Below are 15,870 nucleotides of genomic sequence, written 5' to 3'. Positions count from 1 at the left end.
GTTGTACAAGGGAGGTGTCATTTAACAAAGCAGTATATGAATGCAATTCATCTTGATCTGTGTCACACTTGAATCTCATCCCCCATCCACCCACCCTTTCCCTTGCTTTCCTTAATTTTTGTGGTATATACAACAAATTCTTGACTGCATTCCCACCCACTTCATTGTTGACTCCTCTTATCTTGATCCCATCCTCTCTTGCAAGGTCCTATTTCTTGGTGCTTATTTTGTTGGGCTTTGACTAATTCTTCCTTTAAAATTGTACTATTTAACCTCTCCATAGTGTCTATTATAATTCAGTTAATTCATTTGAAACTGCTTTCATACCAACCAGGGTGTTTACTTATAGATTTTTAGTTTCATTCTATCTACAGAGAGAAACCATGTAACTTGTGTTTCTCTGGGAAGCAGTCAATTTTAAAAGAACCAGCCAGTCTTCAGGTATAGAAAGTATGAGTACTGATACTGTGGAGAGAAGGGGAGGATGATGCTGAACTTGCAGACCTGTCTGGTTAGAAGACCCCTGGCCAAAGAAGAGATACTTTCACAGAAAGACACTGGATATTTAAACTTTCAACATAGATCCTTAAATAAAGTTCTGTAATTATGCAATTTTTAATAGAAGGTTATAGTTCCATATAACCCTTACACATTCAGTTGTATCCCTGCTTTAATTAATTTCTGAAGATTTCAAGAAGTTATTGAGAGGCAGTTTGATGCAATAAAAGGAAACATCAAAATGAGAATCCAATGATCTTTTTACACACCAACTAGCTATGTTGCTAGACAAATCATATACTTCTCTTTGCTCAGGACTCATCTTATTCTGCTCAAAGACCTGAATGCCACCTTTCAAAGTCTTCCCTCACTTCCAGCCCTCAGAAATGAGAAAGAAACTGAGTCCTGCTGGTCTCACTCCCCTGGTTGTCACACAACTCACCAAACTCACTTCTTTTTCCTTTTCTTTATCAATGATCATAATGCAAACATTTATCGGGTAAAGAATTATTTTAAGTTGTTCTGAACTCTTTTGATCTGTAATGGACACTGCCATATCTCATCCTCTTCTGTGTTTGAATTTAACTGACATAAAGAGTCATGAAGAACCTGCTTAGAATATCCTGGGATATCAGTGCAAAAGATCTGGGCCTCTGTTAGGGGCCAGATTATCTCATTATTGTATTACTTAATTTGTATTACTTAATTTGTATTTCCTTGATTATTGTTTTGTATGTTCATTTTGTGTACCTATACTTTTACTGATTTTTTTTGTCTATATGAATTCTCTCACGTATATTAAAAGTATTTTCCCATCTGGTGCTTGCCTGGCATTAATAGAACGTAAACCCTGCACTTATCCAACAGGGTCTCCTCTCTCCCTTGCAAGCACTTTTCATACGCGGCTGTGTTTCACTTCATCATTACAATAGCGAATGCCATTGCTATCCAGAGGGGCTCAGTGAAACTATGAGGAGCCGGGCAGTACATCCTGGATCACAGTATGCGATGGTACAGTTTAAACCTGGGAGGGGATCGCTCAGCTGCTTTTTTTTTGGCGCAGGACGGGGAGGGGGGGGGTCGATCATGATGCCTGGGCACTGTCCTTCAGCTCTTCAGCTCAAGGCTAGCGCTCTAGCACATGAGCCCAGCACCACTTCTGGCTTTCTCTGCTTATGTGGTTCTGAGAAATTGAACCCAGGGCCTCATGCCTGCATGCAAACACTCTACTGCTGAGCCAACTTCCCAACCCATTCTCAGCTGCTTTTCTTTTCAAAAGTGCAGACACTATTAGAAAACCTGTATGTTGTAACTGTATGAAAAAGTTTAGTTGTTGATCAGTTTTGTAGGGACTTTTATTGTTATTGTTGCCAGTGCTGGAGCTTGAACTCAGGGCTTGGGCTCTGTCTCTGACAAGGCTAGCGCTCTATTACTTAGGCCACAGCATCACTTCCTGTTTTTTCTGAGTAGTTTCTTAGAGATAAGAGTCTCATGGACTTTCCTACCCCAGCTGGCTTTGAACCGCGATCCTCAGATCTCAGCCACCTGAGTAGCTAGGATTACAGGTGTGAGCCACCGGTGACCGGCTTGATCAGTTTTTTAAAAGGAACAAATGGGGCGTACTGTCACCTGGGTGGCATGTTATTAGAGTGTGAGCTGGATATAGCAGCTGGTTTCTCTGGCGTGTCTAAATGCTAGTTTGGACTTTGAACTACTGCTGGGGAGCAATGTAGTGAGCTGTGGCCTATGGCCCCTCCGCCCACAGAGAGAGATCTGCTTCCCTGCAATTCTCACCTTGGGAAAGCCCAGAGCTGGGCTCAGCAGGGGCACCTAGCACAGCGTTGGGATGGACATCAATCAAAGCATTACCACCATGGCATAACAGAGCTGTTGCACACCCAGCCTGCCATGGGAACCAGAAGCCTGGATTGTTTTTGTTCAAAGTGCTCTGGGGGAAATAGCGAGAAACTAAGCACCTCTGTGGCTTTTTTGCAGCCTGTGTAGTTTCTCCCATGCACACGCACAGAAACTCTGTGTGATAACCTGCTCTCTGTGTGAGCCCTTCTGCCGAATAATCCGCAGCAGAGTGGATGTTTGACCTGCACAGCTCCTTTTATTTATAGACCCTCTGTAGTCTTAAGCTACAAGATCAAATTACTCTCAGGATTCCAAAGGCACTAGAATAGACCCAATTTTTTTTGACAATTTAAATCCCATTTGAACCTCTCAGTTTTGTAGTGAAAACCAATTTTTGAGATGTGATACATGAAAACCTAATAATTGCTAAAATGATGAAATAAAAATAAAAAAGAAGTAAAGGAGCAACAGATAACTCAAAAGCCCCTGTCACAAACATCATGACTGAAAAGAAATCTTTTTTTCAAAGCCTTTAAAGAATATTTTTCAAAAAAAGTTTGAAGTTATTTATCTTTAAAACACATTTGCAGAATTCAAACTGTAGTAAAACTGAAATGAGGGACAGGTTGCATTGAACCATCAGATAGCTTATGTGTGTACCCCTTAACAAATGGGAGTTTTGGTGTTTTCTTAAACCAACTACTACCCTGTGAGTTATATATAATTTTTAAATACCTTTTTTAAGCGCTGGGAGCCACTTCCTTGCAGATCCCTGCTATCTCGCTGGTCTTCCCCTACTCAGCCTATACAGTGTTAGAAATGAGGGGAGTTCGTGGAGTCTGAGTTTTAAATAACTTGAGAAAATGGGTTATTGCAATCCCCCCCCCCGGGATTTAAGACTAATCCTGTTATTGAGAGAATTGTGAAGATATTATTAGGAAGGCTACAACACTTGCACCCCCTTGTAAAACATGCACCACAGTCTGCCCAGACTTGGCACACTCTACGATATTCACACAATACTTTTGCTGAAGTAGATCATTGTCATTACATGTCTTTCTTCGCCATAAAAGCACTGTCAATCTCTCAAAGGACAAGTCCAGTAAAAAATAACACCTAAGAAAAGCATTAAGCCAGGCCACAAGGAAATTACTCTCCCCACCCTCCTCCACAGGCCTCCTCCATCACACTGATCCCCTATGTGGCCAGTGATTGTTTAAGGCTCTTGCTAACCTCCATCCTGAGCTCCTGGAGGAAGCAAATGCATCCTGATTATATGCGGGAAACTCTGCTCCTCTCACTTCGATGGCACTTCAGTTTCTCCTCAGGTTACATGCTGTGCTCTTGGCAAGAGAACTGAGGGGCTAAAAATCCATCCCGGTATGTGTAATGGACACATTCATCAGCTGCTTTACACTACATCATAGCACCTCTCCGCTGCAAATTCAAAGATCACAACCTAAGCAGGTAAGGGCATCCAGATCATGTGAAGTTAGAATTCTAATAACTCTTTTTGTAGTTGACTACCATGGTACCTGGCCACATCTATTGGTCTCTAGAAGGCTTTTTTGGGACAGCTCAGAAAAGCCAGGTGAGTCAACTCTGTAACCAAGACTGGGTGTGTCTAAGCATAAAAGATCAAAGACCAAATCTTTAAGGGAAGATGAATTCACAATTTGGCCCATTTGGAGTGATGCATTCACTTCCAAAAACATTCCCTCTTGTACCCATGTTGGGTGATGAGCAGCTTCACTTGGCTTTGATCTAATCCCTAATCATAAGAATCTCACAGTCTAGCCAAAAGGAGAGAAAATATACCCTGTGTTCCCTGATGAAAAATTCTTGTGCTTTTATGGATCCAATTTCTCTAGTTTTCTTCATGTTCTCCATCATTCTACTTTCATTTTCTCAAGTAACTGCCTTGAATATAATGAGAGAGATGGTTTCTCTGTGTTCTTGTCAGCCTAAAATAACTTTATTCTGATTTCATTCTTGATAGATCATTGAGAAGATTTCCAGATTGAAAATCTTCCTTCCCAAGAAATGTGGCAGCATTGTTCCATAATCATTGAACAAATGCTGTCCCATTCTGATAGTGAACCATTTTATTGCTAAACAAGAGAGGTTTTGTCATCTATAAATGTATTTCAAACTGAAAAATCCATCCTTACTTTAACACAGGGATTTTTCTGTGTAAATTAATAATTTCCCTATTACTAGTTTCTGAAAGTGTACTTTATTCTCCAATTGTTACTTTTTTTTAGTAATGAAAATCAAACCCAGATCTTCAGATATGCCAGGTAAGAGCTCTATCACTCAGCCCATACCCCTAACTATACAATTGTGTATGTATGTGCCACTACTGTGGCTTGAACTCGGGGCCTCATTCTCTTGCTTGGCTTTTTGGTCAAAGCTGGCATTCTACCATTTGTGCCACATCTCTACTTCCAGTGTTTTGGTAGTTAATTGGAGATATGAGTCTCTCAGGCTTTTCTGTCAAAGCTGGCTTTTAACTATGATCCTTAGATCTTTAGCTCCCTGAGTAGCGAGGATTACAACTATGAACTAACAGCTAAAAGCAAGTGAATCCTTTATCTCAGATTCTTTGCATAAAGAGCTTCTAATTCAAGTATTGTATGAAGCGTGTTGGATTGACAGGATCTAGGACATAAATATGTGCTACACTGCTCAGAAAGTGAGAAACTTACCTAATATTTTCCTCTTCTGTAGAGAAGAGTGAATTCTTCCTCCTATCACAAGTTAGAAGGATGATCCTCACAGCATTGGAAAACAGATTTGATGGCTAAGAGATTTTTTTAAATTCCCAAGTACATTTTCATTGTTATTTTTTAAGTTGTGCTTTATTTTATTTATAGATGACAAAAATACATCAGCTTAAGTTATGTGATATAATGCCTTTGATCTGTGTATACATTTTAGAAAGATTAAATCAAGCTTATTAACATGACTCTAGTTTTGCCCAACTGTCATCTCTGTGGTGGTGAGATCAAAACTGATTTTAGTAATTTTAAAATATAAGACAAACTATAAAGAAAAAAAATACTACAATTAACTGTGGTCACCATATAGTGCAATAGGTCACTAGGACTGATTCCTCCAATGTAAGTGAAATATTATACTCTCAACATTGTTCCTTTCTACCCACCATCCTCAGCTTCTGGTAACCACCTTTCTTCTTTACATTATTTTTTTTTGGGGGGGGTCCAGTCGTGGGGCCTGAACTCTGGCCTGGAAGCTGTCCCTGAGCTCTTCAGCTCAAGGCTAGCGCTCTACCACTTGAGCCACAGCGCCACTTCCAGCTTTTTTCTTTTTGCTTATGTGGTGCTGAGGAATCGAACCCAGGGCCTCAGGCATGCAAGGCAAGCGCTCTACCACTGAGCCACCTTCCCAGCCCTCTTCTTTACATTTCTGTCAAATCAATGTCTTAGGTCCTTACAAGTGAGCTCATACAGCATTTGCGTTGCTTGTTTCCCTTAACAAAACTCCCTTCGGTTCCACAAATGACATATTATTCATTTTAAAGGCTATATAGCAGTCCTTTGTATCTGTCCACTTTGTTTTTTTCCATTAGTTAGATTTTAACTACTATTTTGCTAACATTATCTAGAATTACTGAAGTATGGTCAGAGAATGTGACATCCACTCCTTGGAATTAAAGTATTCCATATAGCCATTATTTATTATTATTAAGTATTATGTATTACACCAGCTACAAATTTATTTCTTGAATACTTGAATGTATTCAATTTGGCTGTTATGTTAACAAGTTATTTAAAAACATTTAAAAAGAAATGTTATTTATTTGAACAAATATTTTGATTAAATGTTAAAAGAACAAGTGTTAAATTATTAATGCTTGTAATTTCTCTTGGTTTTATCTAACTTATGAAAAAAGTATTGAAAAAGTTGTATTAAAGTCTCCGACTGTGCTGACCTCTACATCAATGTTCCTATTACTTAAATTTTGCTTTATATGTTGTGATTTCATGTGTTTTGACCCATAGCATTATTCTTATTGGGTTGAGAAGTGTTGGAGCTAGGTATTGGTATATAGCAGTTCATGGCTTTTGCATTTTGCTCTGTATTGCACCATTATTCTACATAAAGGCTAGATTAGGGAGTGGGAAGAGAAAAAGAGAAATTGATTTGGGATGAATATTATTGAAGCAAAGTATATGCATGCCTGAAATAACATAATGAAACCAATTTTTTAAAAGAGCCAGGCATCAGTGTCTCACACCTGTAATCCTAGCTACTAAGGAAGCTGAGATCTGAGGATTGTGGTTCAAAGCTAGCCCAGACAGGAAATTTCATGAGACTCTGATCTCCAATAAACCACCAGAAAACCGAAAGTGGCACTGTGGCTCAAGTGGTAGAGCACTGGCCTTGAGCTGAAGAGCTGAGGGACAGCGCCCAGGCTCAGAGTTCAAGCCCCACAACTGACAAAAAAAAATTGTAAAAATGGAAAAGGCAAAAGAGGAATAAGAAAGAGTAAGAAAGGAAAAGAGTAAGAGAGGATTGAACGTGATTAAAATACAATTTATTCATGTATAGACCTATTCCAGTAAACTCCTTTGTACACATAATATATACTAAAAATGTAGCTGATATGAAAAAAAAGAAGGAAACTCTGAGACAGGGATGAATGCGTGCAGTTGGGGAAGGGGGGCACAGAGGGAACATGAGCAGGGAGTGGAGATGTAGTGCAGGAGGGAAAACATCCCACTAAGGGTGTTATTAGAATTACTCTGATTGGCAATTGGAGTCTATGCCCATGGGAAACTGAGAGATGGTGCAGAATGTATTTCTCAGAATTATCCTACTGCTCCTTGGGGTTAATTCCTTCATACTTGTGGCCTTTTGTGGATACTAGTTTGGAATCGTGGCGGCAGGTAGAGGTCATAAGCTCAGGGACATACAGTCAAACAGGCTATGGCACATGAAAAATCCAAGGAACATGAGCAAGATCACTGATATTTGCAAAACTATTGTTATTCTTTTAATGTATTATCCTTAATGTTTACTTTATGCTGATGTAGACCACCCATGCTCTTCCATGGTTATACGTAAGTAAAATCTGTGTGTGACTATCAAATGTGAAGAATTGTGATAAAAGATGCTTCTCACATGAGGATCTCTGACTGCTCACAGAGATGGGGAGAACTGGTAAGCAACTGGAGGCAGAGGACAGGATGTGGGATGGAAAGACTAAGGGGAGGAGACAGTGAGTCAGTGAGTTGAAACCAGCAATGGGGTTGGAAGCATGCAGCCCTGGCCTCGCAAATGGAAGGTCCTGAATTCAAACCTAGTGCCAGCAAAAAGGCAGAAATGAGACTCTAGACATTAGCATCAACACTTTCTCTGCCATGTTAAAGAGTTTGGTGTTTATCCTGGGAGTAACGTGAATTCACTAGAGCTTCAAACAGAGGACTCGTGTGCAGAAATGTACATTAGAGGCAACTTCAGCTCAGCATGGGAGGTGAAGACAATGATGACAGTCATGTTCTTGTAGCAGTCTTGGAGAAGAGGGATGAGGGAATAGACAGCAGTGGGAGAGCGGGAAGAGACTGCGTTTCAGAAAAAAAAAAAAACAAGAAAAAAATGAAGAAAAAAAAGAAGAAAAACAATGAAGAAACTATTAATAGTTACTATTAATAGTATTAATAGTATCAACTATTAATAGTAACTATTAATAATATGTGGGAGCATATTTTGGTCCCACATTTATGGCTGTGTTTTGCCAGTACTGGGGCTTGAACTCGGGGCTTCTCACTTTCTTTTTTTTTAATTTTTATAACATCTCCTTTTATTTTTTCTTTATTCACAGTATTGTGAGATAGTGATGCTTAGTTAAGTCGCAAACACACTCTAACCTTCATGAGGCAAATTGTCATTTTCACGGTCCATAAAGTTTGTGAATTCTATGAGCTTTGACAATACAACTATTTCTTCCACATCGGGTGATATGTACATTTCTTTCCTTTTGCTTAGTGTCAGCTGTTCCCTCTTTCCCTCTCATTCCTCCCTCCCATTGCTGCCCTTGAGTTGCTTAGTTCGTTTTCATCAAAGTCCAGTGCAGCAGATGGGTCCCTCTGTTGTATGTTTTCCCATTTCCCTCTGATTCTGTGTCTTCCTCCTAGCTTCCCTTAGAGGTGTGCATATATATATATATATATATATATATATATATATATATATATGTATATATATACATATATATATATGTATATATAGACACACATACATCCCATATATATGGTCAGCAACATGGGGTCATTTAATAATGATACAACAAGATGAGTAGAGGTCCTTTGTTTCTCGAGTCCTGTTTACTTTGTCGTATCTCCTTGCATTTTGTATTTAACATCCACATATCAGGAAGACCATGTGCCGTTTGTCTCTTTGCTCTTGGCTTACCTCACTCAAAATGATTTTTTCTAGTTACATACATTTTCCTGCCAATAGGACTTCTCACTTTCACCCAGCTTTTTTGCTTCCAAGGCTGGTGCTTTAAGACATCTGGCTTTTCTTTTTCTGTTTTCTTTTTATCTTTTTTTGTGCCAGTACTGGGGCTAGGAACTATCTCTTAGTTTTTTTACACAAGTCTAGCATTCTAGCATTTGAGTCACAACTCTACTTCCAGGCTGTACTTGAGAGAAAATAAGATTCTACTCTATAGTATCTATAGGGAACACAATTTAAATTAAAAGATTTGAATAGATTCAAGTAAAAAGTATCATTCAAACAGTAACCACAATATAGATGGAGAAAGTATATTATTAACAGACCAAACAAACTTTCAAACAAAGCATATTATAGAAGACATATTTTATAATGGCAAAAGGTTCATTCCCAAATATAACAAGTATAAATATATATGTGCATTAAATAGGGCAAAACATATATGGAATAGAAACTAAGAGAATGAAGGAAAAAATAGAGTAATTAGAAAATATTCTAGTTGAAGTTATTAATTCCTCACTTCCAATAATGAATAGAACATCTAGACAGAATATCAGCAAGGAAATACAAGACTAAACAACATGATAGGCCTAATGGACCTAGAGGAAATTGATAAAGTACCCGAGTCAACAATAGCAGGGTGTATCTTATACTCAAATATAATTGGAATATTCTCCAGAAAAAGCCACATGTTATATCCATAAGAAAAATCAAGTGCACTTAAAAAAGAATAAAATAATGTGATGTATGTTCTCTACCTGTAGTGGAACATAATTAAAGTTCAATAACAGAAACTTGGAACCTCACAAGTACATGATATTAAACAGCTTCACACATGAATAAATAAGCTATGAGTCAGTGAAGGCACCAAAAGGAAAATTAGAAAATACTATTAAATAAACTAAAAAAATACATGTCAAAGCTTATAGAATGCAGCTAAAGTGACTTCAAAAATTTGAACATAGAGTTACTACATAACCCAACTAGTCTACCTACAGCTGAAAGTATATATTCATAGAATGTATATTCATTCATAGAAGAGATATTTATAATATCCAAAAATGAAAATAACCCAAATGCTTATCAACTCATCAATATCCAAACAAAAGGAAACACATCACACAGTGGAATATTATCCTAGCATAAAATGATAACTAATATTGATACTAATATTGATTTCTCATGTGGAGAAATCCTTAAAACATGCTGGATGACAAAGCAACAAAATGCTAAGCGTCACAGGATTTCACTTATGGGAAATGTCCAGAATCAGCAAATCCATTGAAACCGAGTAGATCCATGATTACTGGGGCTAGGAGAAAGAGAATTGCTAATGACTGCAAGCAGGTATGAGTTTCTCTTGCAGTGATGAAAATATTCTGAAATTCATGATGATGGTTCAATAATCTTGCAGTTACACTGCACAACATTGGAATGTTCACTTTTAAATAGGGATTTGGGGAGGGGTGGGTGAGAATGTTGAAGGAGGTAACAATGATAAAGATGACCTGTATCCATAAACTGCTTTGGTGAATGTCAACTCCTATATACAACTATTCAAAGATAATTAAAATATTCCCCCCAAATGGAGGATTTTTCCCCATTCTGGGAATTGTACCCTCACACATCATGCCAGGTGATAAACTACATCACCAGGAAATTGGGGGAAAATATCCTATGAAATAGTCTTTAAAATTAGAAACTTATGGGCTGAGAAGGTGGCTCAGTGGTAGAGCGCTTGCCTTGCATGCATGAAGCCTTGGGTTCAATTCCTCAGCACCACATAAGCAGAAAAATCCAGAAGTGGTGCTGTGGCTCAAGTGGTAGAGCACTAGCCTTGAGCTGAAGAGCTGAGGGACAGCACCCAGATTTCAAGCCCCATGACTGACAAATGCATATATATATATATATATATATATATGAAATTTATCATAAAACAAATGTAGATTGGAAATTTAAATCATGAATAACAATATATATGTTTTACAACAAACTAAACAACTAAGCTGCATTATCTAAACGTATGATGGTCTCCTAAAATAAAGAAAAATGGATCAATGAAACAGAGCAAACCCAAATGATGAGTAATGTGTAGCTGAGAACTTAATAAAATTAAGTGCTTCAAGTTACTGCAGAGAAATAGATGGCACTCAAGAAGATTATTAACTGCTCACTTGGAAATACTAGATTTCCAGCTCTCACAGAGCCAAATTTAGGTGCCTATGAAAAACTAGGCGCTATTTTTGTTTTGTTTTCTTTTTTAGGTCTGAAACCAGGACTTGAACTCAACACTTGATGCTTTTGCTCACTACCTACCTAGCACTCTAGCAACTGAGAAGCTATTTTATAGTTTATAATGGAAATGTTTTTCGTAAAATAATGCCAAGACTAGAAGTCATAGGGAAAATAATGTTTTGTCATACACAATGTGCTTTAAATATTCTAGGATATTAGAAAACATAATGCAACAAACTGTGAAAATACCCTAATTCTAATTAATTTCAGATTCCTTTTATTTAAAAGTGTTCACAAACAATAATAAATATCTAATATAATTTATGCTTTTATAGTTCACATAGAATATAACTATAAAAACACACTCTGTATGTATTTTAGTTGTGTCAGTCAGACTTGTCTATAGCTGAGATGGACACCTGAGAGAAACAATTTGAAAGGAGGAAGGATTTACTGTGGCCCACAGTTCAGGTTTCAGCCCATGCTTTAGGGCTGTGACAAGGAGAAACATCATGGAAGATGGTCCTGGAGGAGGAAAGCTGCTCACATCTCTGCAGCCAGAAAACAGAGACCGCAGTGACATAACAAAGCGGACAAGATCCATCCTGCAAAGTCACACCCTTGGGACCTACTTCCTCCCTCTAGGCCTCCCCTCCTAACAATGCCACTACCTCCCAACATGCTGTTAAGGTATGAAACCATATATAATGGGTTGATGGATTAATCTGATCCAATCATTTCCTAAGAGCTCTGCCTCTGAACTCTATTTGAATCAGAGGGACAAGCCTTCAATGCCAGAGTCTTTTGGGAGGATACTTCATATCTGAATCATAGCACCTGGTATATATAAACATTAAAAAAAAATACAGATACAGTGGTTCACACTGTAATCCCAGCACTCAGAAGACCGAGACAGGAAGATAACAGTTCAAAGCCAAACCTAAGCAGAAAAGTCTTTAAAACTTCATCACCAAAGTAATCAGCAGAAAATGCAAGGATATGCCTTTTGTTATTCTGTAAAAATCATGAGCAAAAGCCTAGAAGCCACTTAATTTCCCATCAAAAGAAAGACTTATAAATAAACCTAAGCCTATCACACAATAAGGTACTATCATCATTTTCTTCTTTGAAAGATTCCCATGGTCTTTATAGTAAATTATGAAAGAAGAGTTCAGAGTGGCCCACATCAGAAAGTTTAATTTGTGTGAATAAAAATGTGTATGCATAGCACTTACAAGGATAGACACAAAAAGGGGGTTGGGAAAGCCAATGTACAATAGTATTCATATCCTAGAGGGGGTTTTGTTGCTATATCCCTGGTTTCAGCTGGGCTTTTCTGACTCCTTATGACATAATAAGTCTATATTTTAGCCATCATCTCATTTAAGAAATTGTGATTACTGTACTGCAAAAAAAAAAAAACAGAGAAACATTATTTGCTGATGAAACTTGTGAAAAAACTTAAGAGAATAAACTTTAGCCAGGTGCTGATGGTGTCTCATGCCTATAATCCTACCTATTGAGGTTCTACAGATCATGGTTCAAAACCAGCCTGGGGGCTGGGAAGGTGGCTCAGTGGTAGAGTGCTTGCCTTGCATGCATGAGGCCCTGGGTTCGATTCCTCAGCACCACATACACAGAAAAAGCTGGAAGTGGGTGCTTTGGCTCAAGTGGTAGAGTGCTAGCCTTGAGCTGAAGAGCTCAGAACAGTGCCAAGGCCCAGAGTTCAAGCTCCTGGACCAGCAAAAAAATAAAATAAAAGCCAGCCTGGGCAGGAAAGTCTGTGAGACTATCATCTCCAATTAACCACTAGAAAACCAGAGGTGGTGGTGTGGCTCAAAGTGGTAGAATGCTAGCCTTGAGCAAAAGAGCTCAGCCACTGCACCTAGGCTCTGAGTTCAAGTCCCACGACCAACAAAAATAACAACAATAATAATAAATAAAGTTTTCAAAAGATCACTAGAAGTTATTTTTCAGGACCACAGGCAAGTCCTGACTAGCAAACACAAGGCCCTGAAATCAAACCCCAATGCCACCACCCAGGACAAAGAAAGAAGAAGGAAAGGAAGGAAGGAAGGAAGGAAGGAAGGAAGGAAGGAAGTTGGTTTTGATAAACGGGGTGGTTCTATAATAATTATAAATCACATATTATTCTTTTATGGAAGGAGGAGGTTGATACGAGATCTCACCAGGTAGGCCAGACTAGCCTCAAACTTGCAATTAGTTCTCCTGCCTCTAAATCCCAGAGTGCTGGGATTATAAGCATGCACCATCATATTCCACTGATGTATCATTATTGATCTTTTCTCCTAAAGTCTCATTGCCTATCAACCCCTAAATTTGAGATTATATCTGTCTTCATGTGACCTATTTTTGTTTTGAGCCACCCAGACTCTCCAGATTTAAGCAGCAGCTAGGCTCCAGTAGCAGCAAGGATCCTCAGGATATCACTGGAATCAGCCATCATGAACAGATGGACTGGAGATCAACAATGGAACAGCTAAGCACCTGCTTGGCCAGCAGGTGGCAGCAGGCAGGTGATCAAGTGCATTGAGTCTGACATGATGAAGCAGCAGCTGTCTCTGAACATGAGTTCAACTCTAGATCCTGCAGGAAGCCTTTCTTCTTGAATGCCTGTGACATACCAGTTGGTCATGTATTAAATTACAAAGAGAGTCTCAATAATTCCGAAAGATGGAAGTCAGGGCTTACTAAGCAGCACATAGTGGAAAATGGGAAGGATGAAGTTTGGCATCTGCTCAGGAATGACATGTGATGAAACTTGATGGTTGTTTTTGTTTTTCTGTTCTTGGAAGTACTGAGGTTGAACTCACGGCCTCATGCTTGCCCAAGGGCACCCTGCCCTTAAGCAATGCCTCCATCCTTCTCTGCTTTCCTTATTTTTCAGATAGCATCTCACTTTTTTGGGCGCGGGGAGGGTCAGTTGTGGGGCTTGATCTGGGCCTGGGCGCTGTCCCTCAGCTCTTCAGCTCAAGGTGAGTACTGTACCATTTGAGACACAGGGCCACTTCCGGTTTTCTGGTGGTTAGTTGGAGATAAGAGTCTCACCAATTATCCTGCCGGGCTGGCTTTAAACCATAATCCTCAGATCTCAGGCTCCTGAGTAGCTAGGATGACAGGTGTGAGCCACCGGTGCCCGGCATAGCTCACATTTTTTGGCCAGCCTTGCCTCAGACTGCAGTCTTCCTGCTTATACCTCCTGCATAGGGGATTATGAAGATATACCATCATATCAGATTTGGTTGTTGAGATGAAATCGTGCTAACTTTTTGCCTGAGCTGGCTGCTTTCCACCTCCCAAATAACTGAGATTGCTAGCATGCGCCACCATGCTTGACCCATATTTTGGTAATCAGTTGTAGGAGGAAACTTCACTTGGCGGTTCTAAAGTTGACATTGTTGCACCATGTCCCAAAGGGAGGTGATAGACCTGGAAACGGGGGAGGGGAGGGGGGAGGGAGAGAGAGTGAGAGAGAGGGAAAGGGAGAGGAAGAGAGGGAGAGAGAGGGGAAGGAAGGAAGGAAGGGAGGGAGGGAGGGAGGGAGGGAGGGAGGGAGGGAGATGTCAAATAAAGAGAAAAACCATAAAACCAGAATGAAGGAAAAGATATGAAGCCACAGATAAAAAATAATTTGTTGGGTTCAATGTGATACTATAATCATATCATTACAAATAACTTTTTTTAATGTTAGTGAAGCAAATTGTCTTCCACTAGGGGTTAGAGCAGCACTTCCCAGACTTTTCTGCATCATAGTATACTTGAAAAATGTTTGTATGGCACAATTGTGTAAAAGGAAACTTTCACTTATACCAAGATTCAACAAGCATGGAAAACTCAAGCCATAACAATATACATTGTTGGAAGTTGTGTTCTAGAAAACCCAGTCAATGTAGTTATCCATATAATTCAATATCTCTTTAATTCAATAAGGAATTTCCCTTTATTGGCCAATCTTCTTTATTCTGTTTCTGCTGAGCAGAAGGGTATAATCTAATTTCCTATGAGACTAATGCAGTTAGTGAGGATACTAGAAACAAATAAGTTGAGAAACATTGGTGGATTGTACCAGCAACAAAAAGTAGATAAAAAGTTATTTACACCCTCCACGTGGATTGCCTTCCTTCTCAAATGATGAAGATATCATCAAAAATTATATCCGCAGAAAAAATGAGGATTGTCAATCTAAAAGCAAAAGAACCACCAAAGAAAGAGAAACCAAACCTCAAAAACTGAAGAGAGGTTGTTTGAAGGGCATCGGCCATTGAATTTGTGACTTTGGCAAAGATTGACATCATGGCAGGCGCAGAAAATGAAGGCCAATTCCAGTTCACTGGTAGTAAGAAGTATTTCAATTCATACACTCTCACAGGTAGAATGAATTGTGTACTGGCCACATGTGGAGGCATTGCTTTGCTGGTCTTATGCTTTAAGTTAAGGTCTAAAAAGACTCCAGCTGTGAAAGCAACAGGAATGGAATCTAAATTTTCTGAGCTCATCTGTTAAATTCCTAAGCCTGGAGAAGCTAATGTCAACTGATCATATAATATTCAATTTGTACAATAAATTATGAACCTGGGGGAAAAAAGATATAATACCTAATAAAAACATATCATACTGCAACAAGAAATCATAAAATTACTTCAGTTAACATAATCATACAATGCGGAGGAGATGAGGTATCCACTAAGGAAAAACTATTGTATGTTATAAAAATAGAAAAGCATTTGATGTATTCATTACCTTACTCGTGTAACTGTAACCCCTGTACAGTATTTT

The 15,870-nt window shown here is 38.8% G+C and overlaps 1 protein-coding gene across 1 annotated transcript; it reads left to right on the top strand.

Moving 5' to 3' along the window:
* The first annotated feature begins 15,331 nt into the window (after positions 1 to 15,331).
* LOC122117768 (ATP synthase membrane subunit K, mitochondrial-like) lies at positions 15,332 to 15,670 on the top strand. The gene has a single exon (XM_042691593.1). The coding sequence runs from the start codon at positions 15,388 to 15,390 to the stop codon at positions 15,595 to 15,597; it is 210 nt and encodes a 69-aa protein (XP_042547527.1). The 5' UTR covers positions 15,332 to 15,387; the 3' UTR covers positions 15,598 to 15,670.
* The last annotated feature ends 200 nt before the right edge of the window (positions 15,671 to 15,870 follow it).

Source organism: Dipodomys spectabilis, unplaced genomic scaffold, assembly GCF_019054845.1.
Source record: "Dipodomys spectabilis isolate Male_0828 unplaced genomic scaffold, ASM1905484v1 ptg000145l, whole genome shotgun sequence".
In the NCBI taxonomy this organism is placed as follows: Eukaryota; Metazoa; Chordata; class Mammalia; order Rodentia; family Heteromyidae; genus Dipodomys; species Dipodomys spectabilis.
This window is presented reverse-complemented; position numbering and strand designations above follow the sequence as displayed.